At 31.3% G+C, this 20,153-nt stretch overlaps 2 protein-coding genes across 2 annotated transcripts; one reads left to right on the top strand and one right to left on the bottom strand.

Annotated features, from left to right (window-relative positions):
- Window positions 1–5,225: 5,225 nt before the first annotated feature.
- On the top strand, window positions 5,226–10,119 carry LOC100789937 (serine carboxypeptidase-like). Its single transcript, XM_003546338.5, has 9 exons — window positions 5,226–5,589; window positions 7,154–7,322; window positions 7,500–7,619; window positions 8,264–8,407; window positions 8,560–8,710; window positions 8,807–8,895; window positions 8,996–9,257; window positions 9,550–9,683; window positions 9,776–10,119. The coding sequence occupies exons 1-9, from the start codon at window positions 5,267–5,269 to the stop codon at window positions 9,863–9,865; spliced, it is 1,482 nt and encodes a 493-aa protein (XP_003546386.1). The 5' UTR covers window positions 5,226–5,266; the 3' UTR covers window positions 9,866–10,119.
- Window positions 10,120–17,422: 7,303 nt separating this feature from the next.
- LOC100789410 (isoflavone 2'-hydroxylase-like) lies at window positions 17,423–19,730 on the bottom strand. The gene is made up of 2 exons (NM_001254191.2): window positions 18,775–19,730; window positions 17,423–18,329 (listed from the first exon to the last, which is right to left on the bottom strand). The coding sequence occupies exons 1-2, from the start codon at window positions 19,675–19,677 to the stop codon at window positions 17,724–17,726; spliced, it is 1,509 nt and encodes a 502-aa protein (NP_001241120.1). The 5' UTR covers window positions 19,678–19,730; the 3' UTR covers window positions 17,423–17,723.
- Window positions 19,731–20,153: the final 423 nt, after the last annotated feature.

The raw sequence follows: 20,153 nt of genomic DNA, 5'->3' as shown, positions 1-20,153 counted from the left end.
CTTCATTCTCTTCTCCAAATCCTCAAAATCAAAAAACCTAAATTGAATCATATATTTGATTCAAATAATTTTTTAGTCAAAAAATTAAATCAAACAGTATCATGAACACCCCTACTAATAATCATTTAATCAAAATTAAATCAAACAGTATCATGAACACCCCTACTTATAGTTGAAAGATTTCACAGTGATGTATTTGAGATTCTTCATAAGTTTAAAACTATGGCCAAAAGACAAAGTGAGAAGTAATTGAAGATCCTCAGGACAGATGGTGGAGGAGAATACACATCCAGAGAAGTTGAAAGTTTTTGTGAGAAAATGGACAATTAACATGCAGTGGTTGCACCCTATACTTCTCAACATAATGGACTTGCAGAGAGGAGAAATAAGACAATCCTCAACATGTGCAAAAGTATACTGAAACAGAAGCAATTGCCAAAGTCCTTTTGAGGTGAGACTATTGCTACTGCAACCTATCTTTTAAATAGATGCCCTACTAAAAGATTACATAAGAAGGTCCCTGAGGAGGTCAGGAGTGGAAGAAATAAGTGATCAACCATCTTAAGGTGTTTGGTTGCCTATGCTACAAGCATATTCCAGGTGCTAAGAGGAAGAAACTACATGATAAGATTGAATGCATGATTTTGATTGGATATCATGGTACAAGTGCTTACAGGTTATTCAATCCAATCAAAAGGAAGGTTGAAATCAACACAGATATGCTTGTATGTGAAAATGAATTATGGGGCTGGGAGAAACAAAAGGGTCAATTGAGATTGGTAATTTTTGAAGTTGACTCACACCAAGAAGTTAAAACTAGAAATGAAGAACATAATGACTCAGACATTGAGGGAACAGATGATGCTAACCTAATGCCTAAGAGTAATGAAGTCATTGAGCGAACTAGACCATAGAGAGATAGGCACATGCCAACCAGATTTGATCAGTTTGAAATGATTCATGATAATTCACTTTGCTTTACTTGCTGATACTGAATCTGTAGACTTCAAAGAAGTTGCTAGAGAACAAACCTGGAAACAAGCTATGATTGAAAAGCTGCAATCAATAGAGAAGAATCACATATGGGAACCGACAGAATTACCTCCAAAGAAGAAACCAATTGAGGTGAAATGGATCTTCAAGCTCAAACTAAACTCGGATGGATCAGTGGCTAGACACAAAGCCAGGTTAGTGGCTAAAGGATTTATGCAAAAAGCTGAAGTAGATTACAAAGAAATCTTTGCACCAATGACCATAATTGAAACAATCAGACTAGCTATGGCTCTAGCTAGCAAAAGAAATTGGCTTGTGTATCACTATGTGAAATATGCTTTCCTGAATGGATCTCTCAATGAAGATGTATATGTTACTCAACCACCTAGGTTTGAGATAAAAGGAAAAAAAGAAACTAGTCTACAAGCTGAATAAGCCTCTATATGGCCTAAAGCAAGCCCCTAGATGCTGGAATAAAAAAATCAATTCATTTATGATCAAGCATGGATTCAAACAGTGCATAGTTGAATATGGAGTGTACTACAAGGAAGGGTTTGAATCAATTCAAGTACCGATTTGCTGTTATGTAGATGACTATTGGTGACTGGAAGTGACTCCAGTGAGGTTGGAAGATTCAAGGAGTTGATGAAAAATGAGTTTGAAATGTATGACCTTGGTATATTGACATATTTCCTTGGCTTGGAATTTTTGGATAGTGATAAGGGACGCCTTATGCATCAAAGGAAGTATACCACTGATATGCTAAAGTGGTTCAAAATGATGGATTGTAATCATGCAATCATTCCTTCTGAATTAAACTCTGGGAAGGAAGACACTAAAGATGAAGAAAGGGTGGATCCTACTCACTAATGAAATATTTCTTTTTCTTTATGAAAATAAGATTTCTAATTTTTCTAGTACCAACTTCAATGGCTACTAACTAGATTAACTTCTTTTGTATCTCTATTGGTCTATGAGTGTGAGTATCACTTTTTTTTTTTTTTTTTTACTACCATACTATCCAATGTCCATGTTGGGAAAAAAAATTAGGTTACTACCACAAAGGCATAGACCTAGAAAACAGTGAAATTATTCTAATGCTTTAATGAAATTTGAATCTTCAAATAGTTGAAAAGTTGAAATGAGATTAAGTCATTAATTAGGAGTTAAATATGATAAGTTGGAGAAACAAAAGGTGGCACAAGTAGATTTTTCCGAAAATATCAAAGTTGGATTTTTTTGAGATATTCTTCCTATACCCAACAAATTTCTTTTACATCCAACATATTTTTTAAAATTTTAACTTTATCCTTTTTTTACTTCTTCTTCGTTTTTTTCTTTTGTCAATCCCTAAAACAATATTATTTAAAATGTAAACTTATATGTAAAATAATATGATTTTTATTTAAAATTTATATATATAAAACAATATTATTAGATCAAAATATTAATTACAAAAGTTATTTAAAATTTATATAAGTTTAGCATGTGGCACCCAAAAAGTTAGTTTGAAATTGAAAAATATTAATTACAAAACATATAATATGATTTTGTGACTTATGACTTATTTTATGGATAGAAATGAAAGATATTGTCAGAATTTACAATTATTCATGTATTATATTTAATCAATTGGGATAAATCTCTTTGACATGTCAAGGGAATAAATTAAGGGATAAAATGGTAGTTGATTTTTTTTTTATCAATTTTAAATTTTGTGAATGTTTTTTGAGAAAAAAATTTGTGAAATTGAAACAATATTAATTTTAAGTAATGATGTTTAAAAAGAATAATTTTTATGGGAAAAAGGATTTATCCACTAATGGTATAAAATCTTATATAGTTATCCAATCACAATGCATCATGTATAATAAATTTATTAAATTTTAAAATAATTATCTTAAAATAATTCTATCGGTAATATATGATTGCATGACAATGTAAATTATTTCTCGGATAGTGCTTAAACTCTTTTTTATATACTCTTATTTGATACATTTTGTAGATATCTTGATTCTGAGAATATTTTATAAGAGTTTTTTCTTTGACCCAAGTAAGTTAATTTGAAATTAAAAATTAATAAAAAATAAATATATGTCTAGTTGTTAAAGAAAACAAATTGCTAAGAGATAAGATCAATAAGGCACTTACAATAAATTGCATGCTTTATCAATTTTAAGGTTAAAAATTTGCAAAACATAAATAATGCGTTAGTTAAAATTAATTTAAAATTATATAAAATAAATTATTTTTAAATTGTAAATTAATGGTGATTAATTTTTTTATACTTGGAGATAATTCAAAGTCTTTGTCTTTTATAAGAGCAAAGAAGCAAACACTTAGAAAGAAGCATTTTGAAATTGTTAACACGGTGAGAACATAAGTTGAAAGGATGAAATGAGTGAATAAAGGTTCAAATAAAAAAACAAGCGAAAAATAAAAATAAAAAACGAAACAGGAAAGTGAAAGATTATTGTATGAGAAAGAAGAGTAAAAGAGAAGATAGTAGAAGAATAAGAGAGCAGAAAAAAGATGACAGGAAGAGAATTTAATAATTTTTTTGAAATATTTGAAATTTGAATCCAACTAACTAATAAGGCCTGGGAAAGAGAAAACAGGATAGAAAAAATGGAAAGCAATACTAAATTACATAATTAGTGCAAACATTTATAACTCTTAAAGACTAATTTTGCAATTTTAATTTAATTAAATAATAGTACTTATTGACTAATTTAATACTACATCTAAAAATTTCCCTCCCAATTGATTTTGCCTATTCGCGAAACTTGTGGATCAGAATTTGTAAGACTAAATAATAATTAATTTTTTATGAGCAGAAATAATACGTTTCAAGGAATTTAGGGACCTATCTTGTTCAGTGTTCACTGTATCTGGTATACTATGAATAGTTAATTTTCTACGAACGGAAATATTTCGATTTAAATTGGGAGCGGTGATAGGGGAAATTTCCTTTAAACTGTGTGAATGTTCATTTATAGGCATAGAGAAAAAGGGGTGAATTATTTTAAATTGGTAATTTAAATAAAAATATAGTTAAAATATTGTTGTGAACTAAATTGTCCCGCTTCTAAATTTAATGATTTTCGTTTTTGAATTTACAAAGGTATCGTAGACTCGTGGTTGACTTCTTTTTTTAACAGCGGTGTCATGGCTGACTTAAAAAGTTTATAATTACCAACTCATTAAAATACATTAATCTGTTTGTATTTTCATTTTTATTTTATTTTTTGAAAACTGATTTTATTTTTAAAAGATTAAAATTCTAAAAACATATTTGGTTTCATTTCTTGTTTACTACTTTTAAGAAATAAAACACTAAAAATGCGTTTTTAAAAGAAAATGTATTTTTAAATTTGCTTAAAATTACATTCCTTCCCTCGCATTTTCATTTTATTTAAAATGAGGTTAATTGTTTCAACTGAAAACACAATCAAAAATAGAAATTTTATTGTTTTTCAATTTTTGATTTGTTCGAGAAAATAAAAATAAAAATAAAAATTCAACCAAATATATCTCCATCACTATTTTCTATTTCAGTAAAATTGAAAATAGAAAATAGTCAAACTAAACAAGCCGTTATGTATTATGTGAAAAGGTGTACCTCTAATTCCTATCGTATTTAAAAATTGAAAATGTAATTTATCATTTCCCACTAAGACGCGATTATGATTGGAATGACAAAATTATCAAAGAAAATTGGTCATTATTGATACATAAAAAATACGGAGTTAGCTTCATCATTTGAATTGGGGAAAATATTAGTTTCACCAAAACTTGTTTTTAATTGATGAAAAATATTTCAGCTCCGTAATTAATCAATTACCCACATTCTTTCCATCAAGCATTTAGTTTTTGAAAATTATTTCAGTAAAGATCTTGTTTAACTTACCCAAAATTTTCAATTATTCCGTTTTAAATCCAAGTAATAATTACGCACACTGTTTTAATAAAAAAAATTCAATATTGGACGTTTTAATTTTTCAATCCATAAATTTGGAATTTATATGTAACGTAAATTTAAAATTATTATGTCATTATATGTTGAGGATATGATCCTCCAATTTTTTAAAATTAATTTTCAGGAAACTTTTATGCACCCTCCCCCCTAAAAAAAAAAATACAATGAAGATAGACAAGTGGTCTATGATTACTCGAAAATGAAACATGTAATTAAAAGTGGTGGAACCCTTCGCATTTGCGAGTGCTATAAGTCACAGCCATCGGCACACATTTTTCCACAAATTCAAACAACATGGCACCATCATCAACGTTAACACTCTCCAAAGTCTCTTTGTTGCTCTTCTTTTTGTCACTTTCTTCTTCCTATGCAACTTCTCGCCTCAGCCATGACCATGTCAACCCACCAAAATCACGAGCAGAAAAGCTCATTAGAAGCCTTAACCTATTTCCAAAGAACCCAATAAACATTGTTAAAGGTGATGGCCTTGCTAATGCTTTTGTCTCAGGGAATATCGTGGAGAAGAAGTTCTCGTTTCTTGGTGATTCTGGACCTTCAATTGAAGACCTTGGTCACCATGCAGGTTACTTTTCACTTCCTAATTCCAAAGCTGCAAGGTAAATACATATTATATCCTTCTCATGCATATGGTTAATTCATGGTTTTAAATTGATTAAGGTCAATAATTGTTGCACTGCTTTATTCCTTTCTCCATGTAGCTGGCAACTATTATATATATTGGGTTAGTCACCATTATTTTTTTGGGGGCTTGTTAATTTATTTGATATATCGTGATTAGGGGTGAAAATTAGCCAAACCAAGCTTTACTAGGCTTCAGCTCGGCCTGAGTTGAATACGTAAGGCTTGAGTTTGACTCATGTCATGGGCTTTTTTATAAGGCTCGGCTCGACTTATATAAAAGTCTAGCTTGATCCACGAGCCTATTTAAAAGTCTGTTTAAAGACGTTTTGATTAATTAATTATTTTAAAACCTAGTGAAATATTAACTAAAAAAAACTTATAAAATTTCGTATAAGTAATGTACACATCCAAAAATAATTGATAAATAAAATCATATTAAATTGAAGTTGTTAAAGCATAAAGTATATCAAAAGAAAATAAAAAGAGCATAATATTAAAAAATGTATGGATTAGAGATGATTTGCAGAAAATGAATTTTATTCCACGTGAACAGTGTGCATGCATGAACAGTAATAAAAACTGAAATTCTAAAATCCTAGAATTATTCTCCTCTCCGAAAAAAACTCCCTAAACTAAAACCTTGGTGCTGTTATATAGGTTCTCAGCCGCAAAGCTTACAAATCTATTTTAAGTCCAAGTTCATAAACGAAATAAAATAAAATATGGACAACATAAGATAAGATGAGATGAAATAAAATCTGGACGAAATAAAATCTAGATAGAATAAAATCTGAATAAAATAAAATCTAGATAGAATAAAATCTGGATAAGATAAGATTTGATAAAATAAAGTTATTATTATTATTATTATTATTAGTTAAACAAGTCAGCTTGTTAAGCTTAACAAACTTTTTTTATGGTTTGAGCTACGTCTTTTTATCTAAAAAGACTTTTTAAAAAACATTGACCTTTATAGTAAATAAGTCAAGCCGAGCCGAGCCTTACATATAGGTCGAACCGAAGACCCTCGATAAGCTGCTCGACTCATTTCCACCTCTAATCGTGATAGATTCAAAGTGAGTAAAAATCTTAAGAAATCTTTAAATTGTCCTACAAGCAAATATGCTTGTGGATAAAATTTAATTTCGCATCATATTCATGTATCATTATTCTATACCAGTGCATTCATCACATAGAAAAAAAATATTCTATCACATCATTTGATAAGGCTTAGTTATATCGTATTTATCCGTGAATTTGGATAATTCTAAGTCTAATTATGACCACACATCCTTTATTGGCTTGATTTATGAAATTGGTTAATAATATTTTGTAATTTTATATATGTGTGAATTTGGATAATTCCAAGTTTAATAATGATCACACATCCATCATTGACTAATTGGTTTGAAATTAGTTATTTAATTCAAGTGCTGTATTGTCATTTTATTTAGTTAGTTTAATTTAAATTTTGTGTCCTTTTAATTACTCTCTAATATGAATGTAATCCTGATCGAAATTTCTTTGACATGCATGCAGGATGTTCTACTTTTTCTTTGAATCACGAAATAACAAGGATGATCCAGTTGTCATATGGTTGACTGGAGGACCAGGGTGTGGTGGTGAATTGGCTTTGTTTTACGAAAATGGCCCTTTTCATATTGGCAACAACTTGTCTCTTATATGGAATGATTATGGTTGGGACCAGGTAAAGAGTAATTTCCATGTTTCTTTTTTCCTTTATGGAGATAATGTATCACTGGTGGTTCAATCCTAAAGCATACATATGTAGTCATACCATTGGTTAAATTAGAGAATCTACTTGTTGCACCAATTTTTTTTCTTACTCGCACAACAAGTTTTTTTTCTTTTCCTTCATTTTCAGGCATCAAATATTTTATTTGTTGACCAACCTACGGGGACAGGTTTTAGTTACTCTTTTGATGCTAGTGACATTCGTCATGATGAAGCAGGCATTAGCAATGATTTATATGACTTCTTGCAGGTAATAAATATAAAGTCCATTTTTTTTATTCACAGTTATGTATTTGGATGGATAAAACTTATATGCAATTTCATAGGCATTTTAAATATTTTTTTTAGCAATGATATTGTTACGAATAAAACACGATACGAAACACACGAATTGATACGTGGAACATTATTTGTCAAAATACAAAGAATTCGTGCATCTTAACGAAACACATTTCATACAAATCAGCATTTTCCTATTAATTTTCAGGTCGACTCACTTTTTTTTAAAATTGTTTTTCACTATATTAAGAAAATATAACGAAGATAAAATATGATTTTGTTTTATAGAAATTGTTATTAATTGTTGTAATAAACGTGAATGGTGATTGAATTTTTGATAAAATAGGATCCTAGTTAGAATTGAATTTGGGTCTGAACAATTTGAGTACAGATTATCCAAGTGAAATTTTAATTCTGATTAGAACTGTATTTAAATTTTGTCTATTTTTTTTGTTTTCTTTCTACAATGATCTATATGATGTTTGAATCTATAACTTTATATATGTATTCTACCCCAATTGTTGCCACTGGGCTCATCCTAGTGGGTTTTCTGAATACAATATAATTTTGTTGTCTATAAGTAACATGCACTAAATTAATTTACTATAATGACAGGAGTTTTTCAAGGCACATCCTCAATTCGTTAAGAATGACTTTTATATCACTGGAGAATCATACGCTGGACATTATGCTCCAGCTCTTGCATCCCGTGTTAACCAAGGAAACAAAGAAAATCAAGGAATTCATATCAACCTCAAGGTCTTACACTATTTCTAATAGGATAATTTATATTTTGAACGATCAAAGAAGGTTAATATTTTGGTTAAGAGGGTCAAACTCAGTTGGCTAAACAAAATTCATGAATTATTGTAAATTTCTTAACACTGTTTGATTTCCACAAATAACAACAGGGTTTTGCAATTGGTAATGGTTTAACAAATCCTGCAATTCAGTACCCAGCATACCCAGATTATGCATTAGAGAACGGAGTAATTACAAAGGCTGAACACGATCAAATCAGCAAGTCAATCCCAGATTGTGAACAAGCTGCTAAAACTTGCGGTACAAACCAATTGAGTTCTTTTCCCTTTATCACTGATGCACACACCCCTTTATAATGTTTCACTTTGTGATCCTGTTTGGGTTTTGATAATTCAGATAATAAAGGTGGACAGAGTTGTGAGATTGCATTTAATATTTGTGATGGCATATTCAATAGTATCATGTCCATTGCTGGTGACATTAATGTAAGTAATCATGAAAGAACAGGGTATTTTTTTTCTCTTATTATTTTTTCACTACTTAGTTCAGTTTGCTTACTGCATTTTGCTGATATGCAAATTGCAGTACTATGACATCAGAAAAAAATGTGTGGGAGAATTGTGCTATGACTTCAAGAGCGTGGACACGTTGTTAAACCTGCAGAAAGTGAAGAGTGCTTTAGGTGTGGCGGCAGACTTGCAGTTTGTTTCATGCAGTTCAACCGTGTATGATGCTATGGCGCAAGATTTGATGAAAAACTTGGATGTGGGGATTCCTGCACTTCTTGAGGATGGAATCAAGTTGCTTGTGTATGCAGGGGAAGAAGATCTCAGATGCAATTGGCTTGGTGAGACTACTTGATTCATTTCCAACAAATTTGTGTTAGGGGAGTCAATAACATACTCTTTCTAACACATTATCACATTATTTACTCTTAGTTAAAATTTATTGAAAATTACAAATATAATGAGTGAGACTCTTATATTTTTTTTTTTATTTTCAATAAAATTTTGACAACAATTGAGTGTATTTATAAAAGTGATTAGAGAGTGCATTGTTGACACTTAGCAATTTGTTTTTTGTGTTGAAAAGCTATGTGTATGTTAGATTGAGTTCTGGATGTGGTTCTCTTTTGGCAGGGAATTCAAGGTGGGTTTATGCCATGGAGTGGTCAGGCCAAAAGGCCTTTGGAACATCTCCTACCGTGAAATTTGTTGTTGATGGCGCAGAAGCAGGGTCTCTGAATAGCTATGGACCTCTCTCTTTCCTTAAGGTTTGTGGTCAGGGTTGTATTTTTGATTGTGACAGTGTGGCACTGTTAATTTACCATTTGGTAACTTTTTTTTATGTGATACTATACAACAGGTATATGAGGCTGGACACCTTGTCCCTATGGATCAACCAAAAGCTGCACTTCAGATGTTGAAAAACTGGATGGGAGGGAGTTTGACCTAACAAAAGGAGTTTAGAGATAATTAATTTCTCTCATAATTTATACATTCATCTTAAAACCAAAACCATAATCAAAATACATGAATAGTGATCACTATTATTTTGTGTACCTGCCATTGGGGATAATATTTGGAGGGTGGATTTTATATTTTTTCTGAACCTTTCTGAAATTTCTGACCTTCATAGTCATTATTCGTGTTAACTATTTGTACAATATGTCCCGTGATTTGAAATATATATATTTTTCTCTGTGTGTATAAATTAGTCCCTTTGTCCAAATATCATAATTAGTTGAACACAAGATAGACTAATTTATTTCTTTATACTTAAGAAGACAGGATAAATGAGACCAATATTCAATATTGAATCATTTAGCAAGATCATGTACCACTGTCTTACTGTATCAAGAAAACCCACAAACATTATTCTTGCTACGAAGGAGGAACAAATTTCATCTAAATCACTCACATGTCTCTTCACAATTTGGTATGTCCAATAAATAGCTTTATAATCAGTTGATCACAAGTAACTTTTGATGGTATTAAAACTTACAACACTTCATGGAGGAATCATATAGACTTTAGGTCTAAAGACTATATACACCAATCACTTTGAGATTGCTTATGACATTTTTATAACTCTCTTATGTAGAAATTTTCTCATAGTAAGTCAATTTTGTACATCGTTACTCTTAATCATGTTATGATGTGAAGACATCATATCTCATATTCATAATCCATGATTCACAATCATTAGTTCATTCACATACTAGTATCAATGTATTATAATAATTATTATTATTATCATTATTCATTTTGACAATAAATAAAATGTCTTATATCATTAATAATTAAACAAAACAAGATAGAAATGTAAATAAGAAATGATTGGCCTCTAGGGCTTACAAATCACCACCCTAACTAGGCCTCTAGTAAATACTTGGCACCCATTGTTGAGTCTATAGCTTATACGTTCTTATTAGGTTGGTAATAATGTTAAATCATATTTAATATTATAAACAGTCAGCAATATCTGATAACACATGTTTGTTATGCAAGTAATATGAATGTCCCATGATTTACACACATATATATATGTTTTTGTGTTGTGTATAAATTAGTCCCTTTGTCCAAACATCATAATTGAACACAAGATATAGATCAATTATTCATGATACTCAAGAAGACAGAATTAATGAGACCAATATCTCATATTGAATAATTTAGCAAGACTATGCATAACTGTCTTACTCTATCAAAAGGCGCTACAAATATTACTCTTGTTATGAAAGAGGGACAAATCCCATCTAAATCACTCACATTACTCTTCACAATTTGGTATATGCTGCATAAATAGCTTTATAATCACCTGATCACAAGCAACTTTTGATGTTATTAAAACTTAAAATTCTTCATGCAAGAAACATATAAACTTTTAGGTCTAAAGACTATATACACTAGTCACTTTGAGAATGCTTATGACATTTTTATAACTCTCCTATGTAGAAATTTTCTGATAGTGGGTCAATTTTTTTACATCATTACACTTAATCATGCCCTGATGTGAAAACATGACCCATGATTCACAATCATATACTAGTATCAATCTATCATCATCATCATTATTATTATTATTATTATTATTATTATTATTATTTATTTTGACAATAATAAATGAAATGCCTTATATCATTAATAATTAAATCAAACAAGATAGAAGTGTAAATAATAAATAATTAGCCTATAGGGTTTACAAATCACCACCCTAACTAGGTCTCTATAGTAAATCCTTCACACCCGTGATCGAGTCTATATATCTTTGAATTGTTAACAGCTCTCGTCAAGTCCTTAACCATTGTCATCACTTGTTACACTAACTTACTTTCATTATCATCCTAGGTTTTATTCTTATCATCAATAACTCATTTTCACAATTCTCTCTAATTGACTAAATCCTCCTTATTTAGACTTTGTCATTCTTCCCTCCAATACTTAGAACACACACTATACTCAAGTCTAAGGCTGCCAAAATGAATAAACAACCGATTCATAAGTCAGGATCTTTAGATGTGGTCTAATGTCTCCATGGCTAAGAACCTGTGGCCTATTCTATGTCGAACAGTTTTAAAACTACGATCTCATCTAAATAGACCACACCTATTATCTGCGGAAAAAAAACACCATGGCCTATTTCAAGTTCTGACCACAGTTTTACCGTGGAAATGAAAGTGTGGCCTAAAGCTCAAAATGTTGTAATGTTTGGGTTGCAATTTAATTGTAAAAACAATAGGAAATAAAAGCAAGTGAACATTACTTAAGGTTGGACAAATTAAAAGACTTACGATCGTGATTTTAGACTTATCTTTATGTTTTCCCTAATTCTATATTTCAATTAAAACACCAATCGTCGTTCCAATTGCTGATCATGCACAAGAGGTTAATTAACAATTCTTAATTAGATTAGAAATTCCAAGATGAATTGATTCATGTAAATTCCAAAAATCCAACTATTACATATGTCAATTAATTAAAAGTAGTTGATTATAACAATTAATTAATTTAGGTTTTGGGGTGTGGTTAGTCCTAAATAACAATCAGAACAACACAATAATATAATTAAGAAACAATTAAGAGTTTTATCGCAATAGAAGAATTAGGGTTTACTGAAGGGTCATACACCATAACCCTAGCTTAGGGGTTTAGCTAGTCATACACATTGGATGACGTAAAAAATACAAATAAAGCAATAAGAACATTAAAAGGAAAGAATCTTTACAAGAGTTGACCAAATTGTGTTCCTTTAACCGTTCCCAATCTGTAGCTCCTCAGAAGTTCCCAATTGCTTAAAGAAAAAGTAAATTTTGAAAGTGCAAAAAAAAAGTCCTCAAAAACTAAAACCAAACCTATTTATAGGTCTATTGAGCCCGCTGAGTCACAAGCACAAGTTGGGCATAGAATATGCACGGGGACATGCATATTTTCTAAAGCGAAGTTTGGTCTGCACGACTTGTGTATATTCATGCACGAGGTCATGATTACTTTCTGAAGTGGAGTCTGATTTGCATGCCCTGTGCATAATTATGAATGGGGTTGTGCTTACTTGGTTGGTCATGCATGGGGCCATGCATATTATGCACGGGGCACTTCTTCCTTGCTTGGAGTCAAATTTGATGCTTTGAAGCTCTTTTTATGCTACTTTAGTTTGAAGTTTTCTAGGTCTTGTACCAATTCAACACATATTAAGATGAAACAAATAAATTATAGTGAAGAGAAAATGAGTAAAACTGTGTGAGAAACCCCATAAAAATAAAGACAAAAATGGAGGTTATCACACATTAAAAACACCTTTAAGTTTAAGTTTTATTTTTTTATTTATTATTATTTTTATTATCGCAACACAGAAATAGAGACAACGAAAACTCTTGAAATTGATATCAACATCGATCTTTAAATTAAAGGCAGCTGAAGGAGCTCTTCAACTTTTTTAGAAGACAAACCCAATGAGCTTTTCTATTTGTTGCCATGGTCGAAGCATGAATTTATTCGTTCAAACTTAGACAACTTTTATATATATATATCATCACAATCGGTTCATAATTACCCAAGCTTTACTTGAATAATCACAAGAAGCATGTTGGTATTCTTACTATAAATGATGGTTTATTTCATTCATCCAAGCGGCAACAATAATGAGAAAGCAAAGGAAAACTCTCTTTATCATAAGTATATAATGAATAAAAAGTAAAGAAATTTATTCAAAAAATTGGGGATGCATACAATATTGATATATCCTAATGCACACCAATTCTAAAATTGGCTTTGTAAACATACAAACATATATTATTAAGTTTAATATGTACACAACCACCACTTGGACACTAAAACTATAAGTTTTAGATACTCACCCTACTTTAACAAATAAAAATACTATTAATAATTCCAATGGAATCAACCTTGACAAGGTGATCCAATTATTCTCTGTCATATCAAGCTTCTCCTCACTTAATTACTCGTTTCTAATCAAAACATTGAATCCATAATTCCAAAGTAAAACTGACGCTTTCTTTGCATAGCCATGGGTTCTCCTGGGCAAGCCCTTCTTCCCATACCAACTTTTTCTCTTCTCCTTCCCCATCAAACTTCCCAGGTTTAAAGCATGTTGCATCATTGCACAACTGAGGATCTCTCTGCATGGCCCAACCATTAATGATCACAATTGTGTCTTGCCCTACTTGTGTGTCCAATTCGTCTTTTGCCTTCTTCAACACCTCTCATAATTTATTTTCTATTATCTTTATTTCTAAATTGAAATCCAACAATTTCTTTTTTATAAAAAAAATCTATATTAAAAATAACTTTAGATCACAATTCAAATTATTTATTGTAAATCGATCAAACTATATTTTATATATTTAAATATATTATTATTATGGATTTTAATAATATAAAAATAAATAATGTACTGACCAGTGAGTAAAATAGTACTTTAAGTACATGGAGTTACCGAAATTTGAAAGCAAATCCACGTATTTTACGCCGTTTATTTTTTTTATTTACAAAATTAAATGGATTTGTTTTTTCTGATTCCACGCGCATGCACGTGCATTGAGTTCCCATGATATACAAAAACAAATTATGAAAAGAGGTGTTCTAGCTGAACGAACATGACAATCTGTTATGTGTTTTGCAATTGGTTTAAAGAGTCTAATAGATCAATGACATTTTTTTTTCTCTTGTATATTTGCATATTGTATTTTACAGCTAGGGTTTTTTGTGAAAGTGGAAAAAATTATTTTCTCACGCCTTCTGTTACTGGCGAAGAATAACAAATATAGGAAGATCTGGAACTTGAATACGCTGGGTACGTGAGATTTCAGAATATGGATTATTTGACTAAGCAAGAAAGGTGCACTTAATTTTTAGTTAAAGTGATTGATAAAAGGATTAGGTATAATATCCTTGAAATGCCAGATACGGAACTTGGGGACCACTAGTGAGACTGGCTTCATTGGAATGAAAAACACAAGAACTAGGGGAACTAATTAAAATGCAAGTAGTTCAGTTCGAAATTTGGAGTCAAATGAACCAGATTAGGTATTAAAATTAAACATTAAAAATTTCATGTACTAAAATAAATAAAATTTTAGGTAGTAAAATCAAAATGAACTTATATTATATGTATGAAAAACATATTTCTAATAAAAAAATGTAACTTTTTTAACTCCATCCATTACAAGGTGTCAATATAATTTTATATATAACAAATGATATATTGTTAATTCTTAAATATAAGAAAAATAATCAAACAAAAAATAATTGTTTTAATAAGTTGTTGATGAACTTAAAAAATTTCAATTTGATGTTTCCTCAAATTTATTTGATCCTGGAGCAACACGTATTGTATTATATTATATTGCATAAAAAAAGTGTAACTATAAGGAAAAGATAATGGATGGTCTTTTTTTTTTTACCAAAGTAGTATAATTTTTTTAATTAATTATCAAAATGGGTAGATTTTGAAGCCAGCTCGTAGGAGTATAATTCATTCCAAGATCGGTTAGGGCCTCCAGAGGCATCACGTTGATGAAGGCCCCAGGGTTGATCTCTACCCACAATTGCCTTCTTTCTTTCATTGATATCATCAGTGAGAAAAAGAGACCCCTTAAATTAAAAAAAAAAATATCATCTTTTGAAAGACAATTATATATATGAATTGAAATCATGTTTAAAACACGAATTTTCTTTTTAGGATTTGTTTTTTGAAAAAATTGTAACAGCTGAAAGTGTAACAAATTATTTCTTTAGTCATCACAAATTGTTTCATTAAGAAAAAAGATAAACCTCTTATTTTGTCGCGCATGACTTTAAGCATTCACAATCTTAAGAAAATAAATGAAAAAGCTAAAGTGAAATAAAACACGATTTAAGTACATTAAAATCATTTTTCAAAAAATTACAAAAATGTAATTTTTTTAAAAATCTACCCATTTCGATAATTATTAATTGAAAAAGTTATACCACTTTTGTAAAAATGTCATAATCAGTGTATCTTGAAGACTATATAGGATATGAAAATTCTTAGCCAAAAGGTCCAAAAGCAAGAAAAGATTATGTCATTATTTTGTAGATATTAATTATTCGAAGAGCTTTTTTTTTTTACTTGTCTTCAAGGACGCAATCCAACCTCTCCTCTGATTATCTTGCGTCTCAAAGTGGGTATTTGACTGTTGGTAACGGTCCAAGACGAGAATTGCCAAATTATAAAACTTCTATTTTTGAGTCTGGGGTTACAGTATGAACTTTTCAATTTTTTGGTCCAAGGGTTTATTTACATCGACCATGATGCTGATTTCTTCAGTGCTGGGCCAACTGTTTCAAGAAAAATATTAGTTACCACTCTAGATCTGTATCATCTTTATAAGATGTACACTGATTATAAATTTAATTTGAAAATAATATGTTAAAAAAAGTAGAGAATAATTTTTTAAGAAAATCCGAAATGCTTCTATTAGACTCTGAAATTTGTGTTGCATTTTATTCTTGTCTATTTTCCTAACATATCTGAAGTATGCTTATTAATTAGTCCGTTTCTTTTAACGTGATTTCACGGCTCAACCGCTTAATCTTTATTTCCTTGTTTTTCTTTTTGGTATACATGTACCACTAAAGTAAAAGATTTTCATTTTTCTTTGTCAATGAACCAAATTCATGTTCTGCAAAAACTGTTGATAAGTGATTATACACACACACACATTTAATTTAGGCAACAGTTAAAAGATTGTATTTTTGTCCTTTCTGTTATTTTAGTTTCTTGCACCCGAAACAAAATACCTTAGACTTTTCAACTTTGGTAAATTTGCTTTTCTTTTACTCAATTATAATTTTAATTCTTTGAGAAAAAAAATAAAGATATAAGATGTTATGTAAAAACAAGAATGACAAAAAAAATCTTGATTTTAATACGTACAAAATTAAGATACTAAATCTTAACAAATTAATAGAACAAAATCGCACATTAAAAACATTATTAAGTCCCGATTATATTGAGGCATAAAAATGGAGACAACAAAACTAATAGAATGGATCATCTTTAAACACAACTCAGGGAGCTTCTTCTTTTGATGACACCTTATAAGAAGCTCTTCTATTTGTTCCCAAAGGCGAAGAATGCATTTATTTGATCGAACTTAGACAACTTTACTATGAGAATTTCTAAGGTATTTTTGAAAATTTAATGTTTTGGTAATGTTATTAATAAGAAATTTGCTCCCTATCTCTTTGTCTCTCTCTTTTTTTCCCCTTACTATACCCAAAATCATTCAATTATTGACCCCAAAATGCAACTGTACGAAAACCTTTAGATTTCCTTAGATACGATAGCAACTCTCGTCTTTTACAGCATCATGATCAGTTCTTACCCATTCTTTTTCTATAATAACACAAGGACTATATATGTTGACAATCTTACTATATACCAGAGTTGTTTTATTCATTCAAACGACAACAATAATGAGAAAGCAAGGGAATTTTTTTTCCATTCGTATTGTGAAAAAAAAAACTAATTGAAAGTAAAGAAATTTATTTGAGAAAACTGGGCGGTATACAATATTGATATATGTTAATGCTCACCCAATTCTACAATGAGCCTTGACACATAAGATAAAGAAGAGTAATAAAATATAAATATTCTTATATCTATATTTCTCTCTAGATGTCAATTGACATATAGTTGTCCATGGATGATTTTTGGACAAAGATTATTAATTTTGAAATGTATATATGATCACCACTCTTACACACTAAAATTATAAGTATTAGATTCTGAATCACCCAAGTTTACCAAATAAAAATACTATTAATAATTAAATTCCAATTTTAGTGGCAAGTGGGCGAGCCTTGCACATGGCCTCCAATGGAATTAACCTTGACAAGGTGATCCAATTGTTCTCTGTCATATCAAGCTTTTCCTCACTTACTCGTTTCCAGTCAAAACATTGAATCAACAATCCCAAAGTAAAGCTGACACTTTGCATAGCCATGGGTTCTCCTGGGCAAGCCCTTCTTCCCATGCCAAATGCTACCAACTTTTTCTCCTCTCCTTCCACATCAAACCTCTCAGGTTTAAAGCATGTGGCATCATTCCACAACTGAGGATCTCTCTGCATGCCCCAACCATTAATGATCACAATTGTGTCTCGTGGGATATTGAATCCTTCAATTGTAATATCTTCTGAAGACACATGAGGTATTAGAATTGGGGCCGGGGGGTACAACCTAAGTGTCTCAAGGATGATCTTCCTAAGATATGGAAGTTTTGGAAGGTCTGACTCATTTAACAAGCGGTCTTGTCCCACTTGAGTGTCCAATTCATCTCTTGCCTTCTTCAACACCTCTGGGTGATTCAATAAATTAGATAATGACCACTCTAAAGTCCCAGTTGATGAGTCAGTTCCACCAAAAAGCATGGCCTGCAATCCAAAATCCCCCATATGAAGTGTAAAAAAAAATACATTGGTGGAGCATATAACATGTGATTTTAAATTACAATGAAAGAAAATCACCCTCTTTGGGAAGAAAAATAAATAAGGAGGGGAGAGGAAGAAAGTGATAAAAGTAATAAATCAATTATGAGTTTAAAAAATCAAGGTGTGAAAAGAATTAAAGTTATTGAAATTATACTCTCAAATCATTAATTTCTCATGGATTTTTATCATACTTCATTTTATTTAATTAGCCGCAAAGAAAATATTAGAGAGAGTAAAGCCAAAAGTCTATCCCAAAAACAGTCATGAAGTCAAATAAAACAGCCACATATCAATATAATAGAACAGATTGCAACACCAGTCGTGAAAAGCAACAATTAGAAAATAACACAAGATGATTTGGTGATAAGATGGAAATAAAAGTAAATACCAGAGCAAGGCCTTTGATGATTTGGTCAGTGTAGTACTGAGGCTGGGTCTCTTGCAGTTTGAGGAGATGATCGATCATGGAATTCTGGCGGTCATTGCTGGCACGGTTCTCATGAAGGATCTTATTCAAGATGGAATCGTACCTCTTACTGATACTCTTCAAGCGCTTCTCCACATTCTGAAAATCGAACCACCTGAGGAAAGGCAAGTGATCTCCCTTGTTAGCCAAGCCCATGAGTTCCAACATTTCTGTCACAGTCTCTCTGAACTCCCTCGCTTCCTCAACGTTCTTCATCTCACTCTCCTCTCCGTAAAACCTCTTCCCCGATATCATCCTCATTATGTTGTTGTAAGTTAAGTCGTTGAACATCGAACTAATCTCCACTCGCGCAAACTCTTCCTCGTTCGAGTTCTTGGCCAGCACCAACCTCTGCATCAGACGCTTCGTCTCGTCGCTCCGGATTCCGGAGAAGGAGTGGACGCGCTGCGTGGAGAGGACGTCCAGGGCGGTGATGCGGCGGAGGTTGCGCCAGTGCTCGCCGTGGGAGCAGGAGCCTACGGTGGTGTTGTTGTAGAAGATGTATTTTCCCGAGAGAGAAGGTAGCCGGTTGGCCAAGGCAACGTCGTGTTTGGTGAAGCATTCTTGGTATGCTGTTGGAGAGGAGATGACAACGGCCAGACGTGAACCGAACCAGAGGGAAACCACGTTGCCGTACTGTTTCGACATGCGTTGGAAGAAACGGTGGATTGGCTGTTCGAGGAGGTTAAGGTTTCCTATTATGGGAAGAGGAGGAGGACCTGGTGGTATGTTTCTCAATTTTCTGCTTTGGAAAACAAACTTCACGCCGAGGAATAGAACCAGGAAAAGGACAGCGTATGACACCACCACCAACAACATTCCCATGCTTGCTCAATTGATTCTTGCACCAGAGACTATGCTGTCTGTCAGTGTTTTCGATACTTGAGTGGTGCAATATGTGCCATGCTAAACCACCTTTATATACACTTTGTCATAATCTATGGTGCAATTTTAAATTAACAAAAACTGAATCACAACGTTGTGCCTCAAACAATCAATATTTAATCAACTTTTGTCCAGTCGTACTAATATTAGCAGCCCCCTTAGAATATTTATTTTAATATACTAGTACTACAGTATCTACGGAGTTGGGTCAAGAAACTAGTCTTGTTTTTTTTTTTTTTAATTTCTTTTTATATACCAGGAACATGTCTTGACAGATAGTATTAATAGACAGTTCTGATTCACATGCACAAGGTAGTAAAATTATTTAGGTAAAATTTAAATTAATATCTAGAAAGAAATACTTATAACTTATGAATTGAAAGTAGTAAGATATTTTATAATTTCAATTTTTTTAT

This window comes from Glycine max, chromosome 15 (genome assembly GCF_000004515.6).
Source record: "Glycine max cultivar Williams 82 chromosome 15, Glycine_max_v4.0, whole genome shotgun sequence".
Lineage (NCBI taxonomy): Eukaryota > Viridiplantae > Streptophyta > Magnoliopsida > Fabales > Fabaceae > Glycine > Glycine max.
The sequence above is the reverse complement of the archived record's forward strand: the minus strand, read 5'-3'. Positions and strand labels throughout refer to the sequence as shown.